Genomic DNA, 13,770 nt, shown 5'->3' with positions numbered 1-13,770 from the left:
TAAGAGAATATGCGTGTGATATCATTTCTAATCTTGCATAATGGGGAAGTTAAAAACCGCCTTTAACTTTCTAATTCGGCTAGCTGCTATCCAAGCTAAAATGTTGGGGTGGGGGTGTTGTGTCATAGTAATACAAGGAGAGAAGTTGAATACACAGTCCTGTCAGCACAGACATATATCGAACTGAATTCGTTCTTACATAGAACCATCACAGACTGGGATAGCCTTCAACCATATATCAACCCAGTTTGACCAGATTGAAATGTCGTAGTGGATACAGCGTTTCATCTTGTCTAGTTTTTAATGTGGACGGCCAAACAGAATAAAACACTCTTTAAAAAATAAACTTTAAAATGTGAGATGAAAACTTCATTTAACTCTCACAAGCTTTTTTTCTTCGAAAGTAGTGTTTCTATCTTACAATTTGTCTTGGATTTTCTGAATGAGGTAAAATCCCAATCTTATGCCGAGCAAACTTGAACAATTTTCATCCTGAACAAAACCAACAAATTCACCTTCACACAAAAGAAACATTCCTTTACAACCTGTAGATTCAAAATATTTCAACCTGTCACTTTGCCTACCTGTCACTTTGCCTACCTGTCACTGCCTACTGTCACTTTGCCAACCTGTCACTTTGCCTACCTGTCACTTTGTCTACCTGTCACTTTGCCTACCTGTCACTTTGCCTACCTACCACTTTGCCTACTGTCACTTTGCCTACCTGTCACTTTGCCTACCTGTCATTTTGCCTACCTGAAAGTCCAGTGATGTCCATCTTGGGAAGGTTTCTTGCCTTCAGCACCACTACTGTCAATCGATTGGCCGCTGGCTGGTAGCAGAGTGAAATCAACAACTCTCCACGACCCTGGGCTCTGAACTAAAACGAATGAATTGAAACTTATCAAAATGTCCGTAGACCTCACATTTAATAATCTGAAAAATATTTTGTCTTCAATCAGTGGTCTTCTCTTGAAATCATTGAATTCCAAACAGCGCATATTTGGCTACTGCAAAGCTCACCCGAGTGAGTTTAGTACTGTGAAACTAATTCAAAACATTGAAATTAAAATCAATGTAAAGAACAAAGGACAACCCCTACGCCTTATTGATATAGTATTAGCAATGAAAATAATATATCAATGATATATATATATATATATATATATATATATATATATATATATATATAAAAGCACTAAAGTTCCAACAACACCCGATACCTCAAAGTGTCGGATCCACAACATGGATACAAGGTCAAATACAAAAAATTATACAAAGCACCAAAATGACCAACGACACGAACAATCTCGTTGTTCGTGTCGTTGGTCATTTTGGTGCTTTGTATATATATATATACATACATATATATATATATATATATATATATTATATATATATATATATATATATATATATATATATATATAATGACTTTCCTTTGCAATAAAATAGACAATGCGTTTGATAGTCGCGATACACTCTCGTGTGTTCTGTTGTTTAGTTCTAACGGGAATAACTCAATTTGTGTCCAGTTCGATATAGTTAATTGTACGACTAAACATAAACGAAACACCCACGGATGTTTGATGTAGATTTCATTTCTTTCCACTCTTTCTTTCCCCGGTGGATAGCTGTCACTTTTCATAACCGTTTCCTGTATTGGTATCATCGTTTGCCAGAAACAAAAGTTATTATCCAATGAGGGAAATTCTAGATGATGTGTCTGGTGAATCATGGAATTCTCAATGAATTTTTTACTAATAAAGACATTATGGGTATCTTCTTCATTACTCTTTTTATGACCTTTGTTTGACTTCATCATCTATGACAGAAAACTGTGCATCAAATTCCCTGGCAAACTACAATTTGTGTCAAGTTTAAGGAAATGATGGCGTAATCTAAAGGTATTTTTATTCAAATCAGAAGCTGCTGGTAGAATGACCCTGAATTCTGTAGCTATTTGCATGAAACCAAATAATATGTTGTGTCTTGTGTTATCGCAAGATGATTAATGGACGGACAGTCCGAATTGAGTGCTAAATTCTATAGATACGATATATAGAAATCGATATCTAATTTCTTTTTTTTTTCAAAAGCTCATACAAGATATGACTGGCATATTTCTGCATTATTCAGTCCAAACTTTGCAATCTTCAGTTCACGACTTCATAATACGTTTAACTCTGAAAGAAAATATAATGATGCCTCATAAACGTCTATATGTGGAATGGAATAAAGCTGTAATTTTGGTTTGATAGAGTTTCATTACAGTATGGAATCATGGGATAAGCTCGATATTCACATGAAATCGTGCGTGAAGCCGTGGAGTGGAGTTTATCAGCTTTGCTTTTCTCCTTATTTTTGTATAAACTGCTGTTGGTGCCACAGACTGCCATAAATCGGAACTTTGCGTTTCCGCTGTTTCATCATAAATCATGGAACCCGCGTCATTTATCACATTACAGCTCGTGAACACGGAGCTCAATATGTTCAAAACAATTAAGAAAAGGAAACTGCAATAGGATCGTGACACTGCAAACGGTCTGAAGAGATCTTAATGAAATATCATATTTCAACTTCTGCAATTTTAGTTATCATTCCGACGGGGAAAACCCAAGGGAACAAAGAATTAGATCTGAATGATATTTCATAGCGAGTCAACACTGATGAGATAATATGCTCGTATATATGTTTATTTCTAATATACATGCACTAGGAAGGTCATGACATTTACTATCATGCGTCACCTTTTATTACTGTGTGTGTGCGTGCGAGCGCGCGCGTGTGTGTGCGTGACTTCTCTAAAATCTTATGATTTTTCCAAATTCCTAGTTTTAGACCACTGTGGAAGACAATTCTTGTCTTTATCAAGCGTCCTAGCATCTCAATTACCATGGAACTTGTTTCATTATTTCTAGGAACTCAGACTCACTGGCTAATTGATTCATTATTTCTAGGAACTCGGAGTCACCGGCAAATTGAATGCAAACAGAAGGCCCAGATTTTTCAGCACAAACATTTCCATTCTTTCCTGATCGTTTGAAATTCTCCGTTTTAAATTTTTTGGCATTATTGATGCATCGCATTCATAACGATCCGATTTTTCCATTACCCATTACTTCATGTGGGTATCAACAATAGTAGAAGTTCCATTGTTGAGCCTTGAATTAATTAGCAATGTTTCCGTGATTTCCAGTATAAATCAGAGTTTAGCGACTTCGTACCTATTAGCTTTTATCGAAATGAATGATTCGCATGACGTCGAAGTTGTATTATTACATCTTTGGGATCCCAGTTTTGGCGTGAAATACTCAGGCAATGGAATCCCACCGGATTTTCTCTGAAAGACTTCATTTAGGATGGATGAAATCGCCATCCTTTAATTAGCAGTAGCTTAATGGCTCTCAGACTAGGTCATCTGCGTACACATTATGGGAACAAAAATGCCTGTTGTTTATAGGGATGATACAAAGAGAGGATCGTTCAATTTATATTGAATGTTTGGGAAGATCAAATTAAAAGAGTTTGCCGACACCGTATTTAATTAGAGTAAACATAAAATTTCTCGGTAAACTTAAAACTCCATCATCAGCTAATCAATATGTATTTTGTTTTTAAATCAACTTGCTTATTAGATAAGATGAACAGCGGATAAGCTGTTTAGAAATACAAAAATCAAGGTGCAAAGCTCTTGTGGAAGTTTTGCATGTATCTGTAATTCTGATGTATCCAGCCCTGGTGGGATTTTGCGTAAATTTCCGTTCATTTAATAAATAAATCGCATTAGAGTCTATATTATCTGATTACCCCTTCACATTTGAATTACTTTTTATATATATAAAGCCTCCATTCTCCAGTGCCATCTGGTCTAAACACAAAAGAATTTATAGGCTTGGATCATTTCAAAATGTTCTACTATAAGAGAGCTGCACACAGGAGACTATATAATGCAGATTCAGCGGCTGGAAAATAAAACCCCGTTACGATTTCCGTTTTGTGTCCAAGTTTGGTTAGACCATCTACATCAATAAAAAATATTTTGGAGATGTTGAGTGGTTAATATTACATCAGTTTTTGTACTGTGAAAAACAGGAATTGTGTATAACTGATACTAGAAGTTAATTCTGACGTCGTAATGCTTATTGCCGATGTGCTCTATATTTTTCAAGATAAGCAAAAAACGTAAAGAGACTGTAACGCCATATATCTTATGTCTTAGAACTTCTCCAACAAGAAAAACGTTATCGTTGGTCAAAAAAACTTAATGGCGCAATAATAATTAGAGAGGTAATTAGTTTATGGAAGTTCATACTGTCGCGTCATGCTAATGGGCTCTATTCGTGATTGATGTATTTATCTTCTCAATAACTTTTTATGTAAAAATATCAGAGATGTAATACATAAACATGTATAAAGCAGGGGCGGATCCAGGAAAATTTTCAAGTGGGGGAGTGTTGCGATCCACGTTTGTACATTTTCCACCCCCAGAGGATAAGACCCCAAAATGGCAAACATTTATTTTATTAACGATGTTCAAACAAAATTTTGGGGTGGGGTTGCAACCCCATAACCCCCTTCTAGATCCGCCACTGTGCAGTATGTCTAATACTAATTCATGTATACGTGTACGATATTTCATTGTCGACCTGATATAAAATTACACATCCTCATTCATAAATATTTACATTTCCAGTGTTTTTTATCAACTGTAACGATAGCCATTTCCTCATGAATGCGATGCAGATGTAAACAATGTGTGTATGGATCTCGATATAGTCCGTCTATTCAAATGGCTGGGAATTTGGACAAAAATGAAAGTGGAATATAAATATAAAAAATAAATTTCATTTATGAAAATACATGAGGTTATGAACTGTAACGCTTTACGCCGGCCTACTTTTCATAACGCGTTTCATGAAGTTCATACCCTCATGTATTTCCAAAAATGAAATTTATTTCTTAGATATCCATAGCACTTCAAACTCAGACTAAGAAAATACTCAAACATTGAAATATTGAAGGTGTTGTAATGATGACTCAATAATTTTTTAAAATAAATTTAAGTTGAAGACACAGACGATACCATAATTTTTTTTCGCGGAAGGATAATAGTTCGGATAAGATTTGCCCTCTACCACAATAGCTGAATAAAACCATCAATTCCATTGTTACATGTAAAAACACGTGTTGCTTTTTGTGTTGTTGGTTGTTTGTTTTTGTATCTCCCCTATAGCTTATTACGTGTGAATGTATTTGCATTACTAAAGTGTGTTTACATAAAATGGTGGTATACTCAATGTGGGAATGATTGACGCTGTGTATTTAGTTCTGTGGGGGTAAATTGTCCTTTTTAATTGATACTATATTGATTATATCTAATACATGATGTAATCAAGCGCCCGTTAAACCAACAGATGTGTTCGTGTGTGTTGACGTCATGTCTCGAGCGACCTGGGTCTCTTACTTTATATAGTCATAATCAGCTGAATTTGTGAAATCAAACAGACAGGATATACCTAATTATTTATTCGAATAACAAAACAAAAACAAAAAATACACTAATACAATGTACTTTTAAAAAAAATACATGTGAATAAACAATCTAATTAAAGATTTTAATTTTGTAAAAGTAAATAAAACACATCTCTCGTAAGCACGACAATTTGTCTCAAGTGTGTTATATATATAGAAGTAGGAAATATGCAATCAGTCCAAAGAAAAAAATAATTAAGAAAAATAAACATACAGAGAGAGAAAAAAGAAGGAAATATGCATACGATCCATGCTTTAAATCCCCGAGTACATTTAGTCTGTGAAAACTTCTTATCATCGGTATCTTGTTTCTGTGAATTGGTCACAAAATTAAATTCATTCTGCACAGCTCTTGGATAACCAGGGAAGTTGTGTAATTGTTACCAGAAAAATAAAGCACAGACCTAAAACCTATAGAAAGTGCTTCCCACTCAGATTTTCTCAAAACGTGATCCAAACAACTATTTGTCCCTTAAGATGTGGGTGTACATGGTATATTGCTATTAGAATCCAGTATTTTGATATTTTATTCAATCAGAATTTCCCTTGCGCAAAATCAGAATTCTAATTCCTCAAAGTAATTGAAATTCTGACGTTAGTTCGATTAAAATTCAATCTAATATCCAATCGAAAGAGGGGGGGGGGGGGGGGGAGGAATGGGGGTCTTAGATCGTACTACTTATCAGTTGGCTCCAGATCTCCACTAAATTCATAAATACGCTATGCACATGAATATGTCTTTCATTGCTTAGATATTTTCTGAAAATCTATTCATAAAGTGTTTTCCTCAATATAATTCTGAGTCAATTCTGGGCAAATTTGGATTTTCCTTATAGGGAATGCACTGACCATTGAATCACCAGAATTACAATTTCTTCGGGAACAAATTGGAATTCCGATTTGCACTAAGGGATCCTGGATCCTAGAGGATTCCAATTTGTGCTATAATATACAAATAATCAACACACTGGTTTTGCATACACTTCGAGACAGCTTGTCTCCCCAGAAGGACAATTTTGCTTCTTCAAATAACAGGAATGGCTTTGACGGAGTGCAGTTCCATACTACCAGGGTTTTAAACACAATTATATACATACAAAGACATGAATGATAAAATATAAGTCGCGTAAAGCATTTCATTGTACACCATACAACGCATAAATACTTTATATGTATATAGGCGTATCATTTACACGAAGGGGTTTTCTCCCTGTCGCGGTAACCTAGTGGTGTAAGACAATCGCTTTGCAGCCAGAAGGCCCCGGTTCCCGGCGTCCGCGTCAATTCAAATTCAAAAACTTGGGTAATCTTTCGGATATGACGTTACAGAAGGAGGTCCCAGGTTACGGTAGGCTTTTGCACGATTGCTACAGCCTTGAATGCCATGGTTAGCTCAAACTTTGTGGCTCTTCACATATACAGCTGATGACGCCTCTGTAATAGTAAAATTCTCAAATAGGACGTAAAACTAAGGGATTTTTTCTACTTCATTTCAACTTAATTAGTATGTGGGCTTTTCTGGATCTGACATAGAATACACATATCGAAAGCAACACTTCTTTATTTCAACCTATGTTGTACGTCTCCCTTCATAATTATCGAAATGTCTTAGTTCAACAGACGCGTCAATATATTCATTTATTATATAGCTAATACATAGTCTAATATAAAATCTGCGTAAAATCTAGAGAATGTTAGCGTTCAATATCCTGAGAATTTATTGAACGCTAACTTTGCATTGCGTAAATTGTATGCGCCCGAAACATTCCGAGTATGAGCGTTCAATATTGACGTTACCGTAACGACGTAAACAAGCCAAATGGCAGACGACGGTCCTCCGAATCTCACAGAGCCGGTATTTGATATTTACTTAAGCAAAATGTTTTACTGTACATAAATTATGATGTCCCCATTTACAAAATCAGTTTGCTTCATGCATTAATGACGGGTTAAATATTGAACAGTTAAGAAATGCGTGTTGTTATTGCACACTGCCAATATTGATGAATTCTCGTCTATTTTGGAGTAGTTTGAGTGAAAGGGGATATAATTTAACAACTAAATACTTTAGCTATAATATAATAAAAGGGTTATTGAACTTATATAGGTGAATATTGGCACTCGTTGGCTGTCAAAATGCACTCGCAAGCTCGTGCATTTTGACAGTCAACTCGTGCCAATATTCACCAATATAAGTTCAATAACCCTATATTATATGTATGCGCGTTCTGTAAGTAATTAAAACGACTCTGTGACGCAAACAATCCATTTTCGTAACCTTGGATACATTATTTTGACAAAACTGCAGGCACCATCCCACTAATTGTTTACCTTGAAAACCTTACACCACGGGGTGAGATACAGTTTGAAATTTTAAAAAAGTTCGTTACCTTAGTATCAAATGCAAAACCGGGCACTCAAGCATTTACCATGAATGAGTGATAAGGCTTTCCTTTTAAGGTGTGTTGCTCTACCCCCTATTACAAATTTTCTCCTCGTCCCCAGCTCTAGACAGATCTAGAAGTGCCACGTAAACATGGTACTCATGGCCGTAGCTCAGAGAGGTTTCTTTGTCGTGCCAACGCCTACCGCGACTTTGGATCTCCGTTTTAAAAGTCAACCAAAATACTTTCGCATCTAGTGCCTCAGTATCCCTTGCTTGTCGAAAGAGGGTCCTTCGGATGAGACCGTAAAAACCGAGGCCCCGTGCCACAACAGGTGTAGAACGATAAAGATCCCCCATGCTCAAAGGCCGTAAGCGCCGAGCATAGGCCTAAATTTTGCAGCCTTTCGCCGGCGATGGTGACGTCTCCATATTTAAGCAATATTCAATCAATCAACAATCTAGTACCGGACGTTTGGCAATAGAATAGTCTCTATCAAAGATCCCGTGGAGATCCGGGTTAGAATAGGTCCTCAGTACCCCCTTGCTTGTCGTAAGAGGCGACTAAATGGGGCGGTCCTTCGGATGAGACCGCAAAAACCGAGGTCCCGTGTCACAGCAGGTGTGGCACGATAAAGATCCCTCCCTGCTCAATGGCCATAAGCGCCGAGCATAGGCCTAAATTTTGCAGCTCTTCACCGGCAGTGGTGACGTCTCCATATGAGTGAAATATTCTCGTAAAACGATATTCAATCAATCAAAGGTTTGACGCGGCCCCGGAATCAGGAATCGCAGCGACCTCCCGGTTGCCTAGGCATTTTCTGTATCATTGTTTTGTCACCAAGGAAACAACACTTTTCTAAGTCATGTGATGATATATTCTCTTGAATTCAGCTTATTCGATTCATGTGTAATTTACTTTCAAATGTTATTTATCAGTGTCAGGTCGAGAAAAAAAATATCAGCAGAATTATACAACAGAAGAGACATTTTCAATTAGTTCCCTCAGACATGTCATATCTCTTCTTTTGTTGCCTATTTTAGAATCTGCTTCTTAACCAGATTTCGCGGCTCATTCCTGTAGAAAGAAAGGCAATTAGCTGTCCGCCTACATCTTCCTTTGCAACATTTGCGTAGTCGCACGACTTGTAATCTGATGGTAACGTTTGACATATCTATAAGCTAGCAAAGATCCTTTTGTTCATTTGTGAGATTACAGATAATTTCTCCATTCTCTTTGGTTTTATTTCTTAATCTTTTACACCATTGGTAAAACAGGAAGGGGGATAAAATGACTTCTTATCAAATCGGGTTGTCATTCTTTTAGATAATTTCTACCCAATATTGTTTGATGAAATGAATGCGGTCTCCAATTTTCACATCAGTATTTATAATCAATATGATATACCAAATTATATCCAAACTTGAAGCTCGTAACTGAAAACAACTGGTCAGATTTTGGAAGATGTCTGGGGAAGATTGGTGATATGAAACGTTTGAGTATATATATATTCTCTTATTTGCCATGTGGAATTTTTTCATGGGAAATTAATTAATTAGGAATATTGCTCAACAGCTGTATGTAATTATCTTTCCTATTCCGGCGTGTTTTTCGGTAGATATTTTGGACTTATGCAGTAGAGAATTGTTAATAACATCGTCGTTTCATTGTACACATCGACTGATTTATTTTTGATAAATATTTTGCGAAAGGACGTGATTTTCGTTAAACATCCGTATTGCTTCAAGTCTCTCCTTTATTACCCTAATCAATTCTTGGCGTTTAGTGGGAGTGTAGTCTAATAATTTGACATGACTCTGATGGATAAAGCCAGATTTGTCTAGAAGACGTCAATATCAGATCAATACCGCGATAATTGAGACTCCGGTGGCCGATTGTTCCATCTGCTATGATGATTACTCTGATTTGTAAATTCTTGCGATTCATGAATTATAGACATCGTGATCAGAAAACACGGATTCTATGCAAATCTCTGAACACAACATTCTCGAAATATTGTCCGATTTGTGTTTACATTACATTTTGCGAGAGTAAATAGCACCAGATACTGAATACAATTGGGTCCCTAGGCAAGATTACTGTTAAGCAATCATTGTTCTACTGATTTCACTTGTTTGGCATTTTTATCATATTTGGTCAGATCATATTCACAAATGTATTAATAATCAGTTCGCCCGTGCTAAGATAAGGAGAAATTTCATCTGAAGTATTGATCAGGGGAAATTTTCACCCCGTGCCTGATGGGCTTATGTCGATCCCATCAAAGAAATTGAAAAATACCTTTTTGCTCAAAGTCTAAACAGCATTGTGCATTGGGTGTATTGATTTCTGAAGACTTTGACTTACCTTTAAGTGTCTGGGATTAATTTCTTTGAAAAGGAGGAGCTCCTTTTGCTCTGTGCTGACGTCCGTCAACGGGTACACAACCTCTCCAATTATCTCATCGCGGGAAAAACGGTCAAAACTCAAAATAACAAAGTGAAGGGTGATGCCTGGAATTTGATTTTTACTGATGCCGTAAAAAGTAAACGTTTCGTCATACGCAGGGTGCTGGGTTTTACGCAAAACTCTGGTTTTGCATTTGTGTTTCTTGTCAGGAAGGAGTTGTAGTTTTATATAAGGATCGCATCCTCCTAAGCTCGGATCTCGCGGAGGCAAGTCACTGGCTCTAACAATCGTAACCAGAAGGGCGGTATTCTGCTCATCATATTCTACAGAAAAATATAATATCCCTAGTCTCTGTTTCTCGTCTATCTGTCTTTCTCTTAGACTTATATCTTTCTCACTTGGTGTCGTTACGGACTCTTTCTCATTTTCATCAAACGATTGATCAGGAAACGATTGACCATGTCCCTTCTCCGGAGGCATGTTGCACCCCTGTTCCAATGAGCGGTCTAATAAACTGTCTTGCGGTGGCATAATGGGACTGGTCGCTCTGTGTTGCTTTAGAGGTGTACTTTTGACTGATGAACTGCTTCTTCGTCCATTGGCTGATTCTTTCAGCCCCTTTTTAATGGCATACGATAGTCTGTTTTGTACATTCCTGGCCCTTCTTCTTTGGTAACACCTGTAACCTATGATACTTATTCCAATCAGGAAAACAATGGCACCAATGCAGATCCCTGCTACAGACCCAGCTGTTACTAAAAATGAATAATGATTTTGTTGATTATTTTTCAAAACAGGATTTATGAAGCGTCATACAAGAGCAATATAAATCCTTTAGATTACTACAGTAAGTACCACCATTTTACAATAAGTTTAACATTTTTATCCTCGTAAATTTTCTGTTCGTCCTACAACGCTATGAACACCGTAAATGTTATAATTTAGTAATTCGAAAATCATTGTTTGCGAAGTCTTAAATTATCTACACGACTATATCATGATATGATTAATTCAAAAATAATCTTTTGATGTATTTTGGAAAACTATGGTGCATCACATTTTACATGTCTCTTTCCCTGATCGGAGTGAAGATGATAAAGCTTCTTGATTAAACGTTGCAACAACAAAGTCCGTAGTGCATAAAAGTTCTTTCTATATCCCCAAGACAATCATTTTAAAATACTAGTACTATATATGTCTGTCGTTGTGTAAAGTAATTTCCAAATCTACTTGAAGTGATGACAAATATTTTTTTATAACTTCGATCTCGACATGGATTAGTTCCTAACGCAGCGCCACTGATAGCTATCTTATTAAAGGATTGTCTGTTGCAATAAAATGGTGCGAAATACGCATATTTAGTACACACGGCTATATTCAGCGCTTTACTTCCCAAGAAAACTGATAATAAATATTACATTTAGTAGGGGAGGATTATATAAAGTAATCTATGAAAGCGATATCTGTTAGCAAGGAGCGACTCTGTTTTATCATATCAAATTACATTCATTCATGTCTAGTCAAGAAATTGGAATTAGTATGGAAATGGAAATAGAATCATTTTAGAATTGTTACTGCGACAGATATAACGGACATAACCCATATTTTCTTTTGTAAATTCTTAAAACTTTGTTACGAAATATATGACCGCTAAGTGGTTTAATTTTTTTTAAAGTTAGTCATTTTTAACAGAAACCCCTGATTCTGAAGCAATATTTTTTCAAGTTATTCATTTTTAACAGAAACTCCTCATTTTGAGGCAATATTTTTTTATCAATACAATAACAATTATGAAGTAATTATTGATAGAACCAGCAACTTTTGTCTATAAAATACTTGTAACAACTTGGTGTTGAATAAGCAGCACCTGCTTTCAATACTTACTTGTATGATAACTTTCATGTGCGGGGTGTATTTCCACGGACTTCATTTTTTCACCAAAAATTAATAAAACTTCAGATTGAAATCATAAAAATCTTTTGATTTACGAAACAAATCCTCACATTTTCATTAAAGCGACGCTAATAATCCTGTATAACGAAGCGCGCTCCGTGTATGGTACTCCAAAACTTGGACTGAACTAGAGATTAATCAATAGTCAGAGACTCTGCTATTCCCGGCAGACGACAGCGCCATTATTTGTGTATTTACTCGTGACGTAGTCTACAGATTTTCGAGAAAAAGAAAAATCTTCCAATTTTTCATGCGATCAAAACTCTGTGGAAATCAATGAAAATATTTTATGCACGTTTGCCACTGCAGTGCCATCAGATCCTCCGATTCAGATAAGGACCATTGGCATGAAGTAATGGAGATTTTCTACTCTGGTTTGCCAAAATATAGCTAAAATCCCTGAATAGCCAAAAATGTCCTTATTTCTTTTATGTGTCTGAATTTGTGTGAACAGGCAATGTACTTATATTCAAAAGAATGATTTTGCAGCTGATAAACCGGGTTCATATATTGGAGACAAATGTAACTGACGAAGTGTACACTTTTTACAGTCAAGAATTAGTAAACTATACTATCTACAAGTGTACACTATTCACAGTCAAGAATTAGTAAACTATACTATAGATAAGATAAGATAAGTTTTATTCCAATTTTGGGCCCAGAGGGCATAACAGCAAGATTACACCATTCATAGTACTTAAAGAATTTGTAAAATATATTATTCACTAATTTTGTGAAATATACCGGTATATAATGTTCTGATGAAAAAGTAACAATTTATCAAAAAGAAGTCTATTCTCAGTATTCACACATCCATGATTAAAACGTATACATAATGATGATGCAGAAAATGTCGCTTGTAAACTACACTTTCGCAGTGAAAATTGTGGTTTTTCACGGTGGAGTGGTGTATTTCATCTGTTTTTCAAGCCGAATCTAAGTATTTTTAAATCTATATTCAAATAGGATTTAATGTACACGTACATACATTTTATCATATGAAGCAATATACAATCACCATTAAATTAGTGAAAGTAACTTACATTTTCGTTTGAATTAGTTCAATAGTTGAAACCCACATTGGATATTCTCTTGTATTGTATATTGCTTTAGAGAAATTACAAGGTTTTGGCGTCGGGTTAATATAGTTAGTGTTATGCTTAAACTTAGAGTCAGATTGGAGTTACAACTCAGCTTAAGGTAGTTAGGGCAAGTTTGGATTAGAGTCAGGATTACGGTACAAGCTTATGGTTAAGGGCTAGAGTCACAATTAGGGTTTAACTGATACAGAGCGTTTGAATTAGGGGTTTTCCGTTAGGTTTAAGTTGTGAGACAATGATTGCAGCAGGAATGCTGATGGTGAAGGGGGTGTTTATAGTTTCCGGTACTTAAAGTCATTTTTTGTACATATTAGATTTCAGCTACCGTATGCTCTGTACAGATTATAATTTGTAGAAGTCCATTTTGTAATAAAATCATTAACTGGATT

General features: G+C 35.9%; 1 protein-coding gene across 1 annotated transcript in view; it reads right to left on the bottom strand.

Moving 5' to 3' along the window:
- The window catches only part of LOC125652075 (synaptotagmin-4-like), a 15,069-nt gene extending 2,522 nt beyond the window's left edge, over nt 1-12,547 (bottom strand). The window contains exons 1-3 of the mRNA XM_048881000.2: nt 12,213-12,547; nt 10,287-11,083; nt 757-880 (exon numbers count right to left, since the gene is read on the bottom strand). Coding sequence (XP_048736957.2) covers nt 757-880; nt 10,287-11,083; nt 12,213-12,258 — 967 coding nt within the window. The 5' untranslated portion in view covers nt 12,259-12,547. The remainder of the gene's footprint in view (nt 1-756; nt 881-10,286; nt 11,084-12,212) is intronic.
- Nucleotides 12,548-13,770: the final 1,223 nt, after the last annotated feature.

The sequence above is a fragment of the Ostrea edulis genome, chromosome 5 (genome assembly GCF_947568905.1).
Source record: "Ostrea edulis chromosome 5, xbOstEdul1.1, whole genome shotgun sequence".
Lineage (NCBI taxonomy): Eukaryota > Metazoa > Mollusca > Bivalvia > Ostreida > Ostreidae > Ostrea > Ostrea edulis.
The sequence above is the reverse complement of the archived record's forward strand: the minus strand, read 5'-3'. Positions and strand labels throughout refer to the sequence as shown.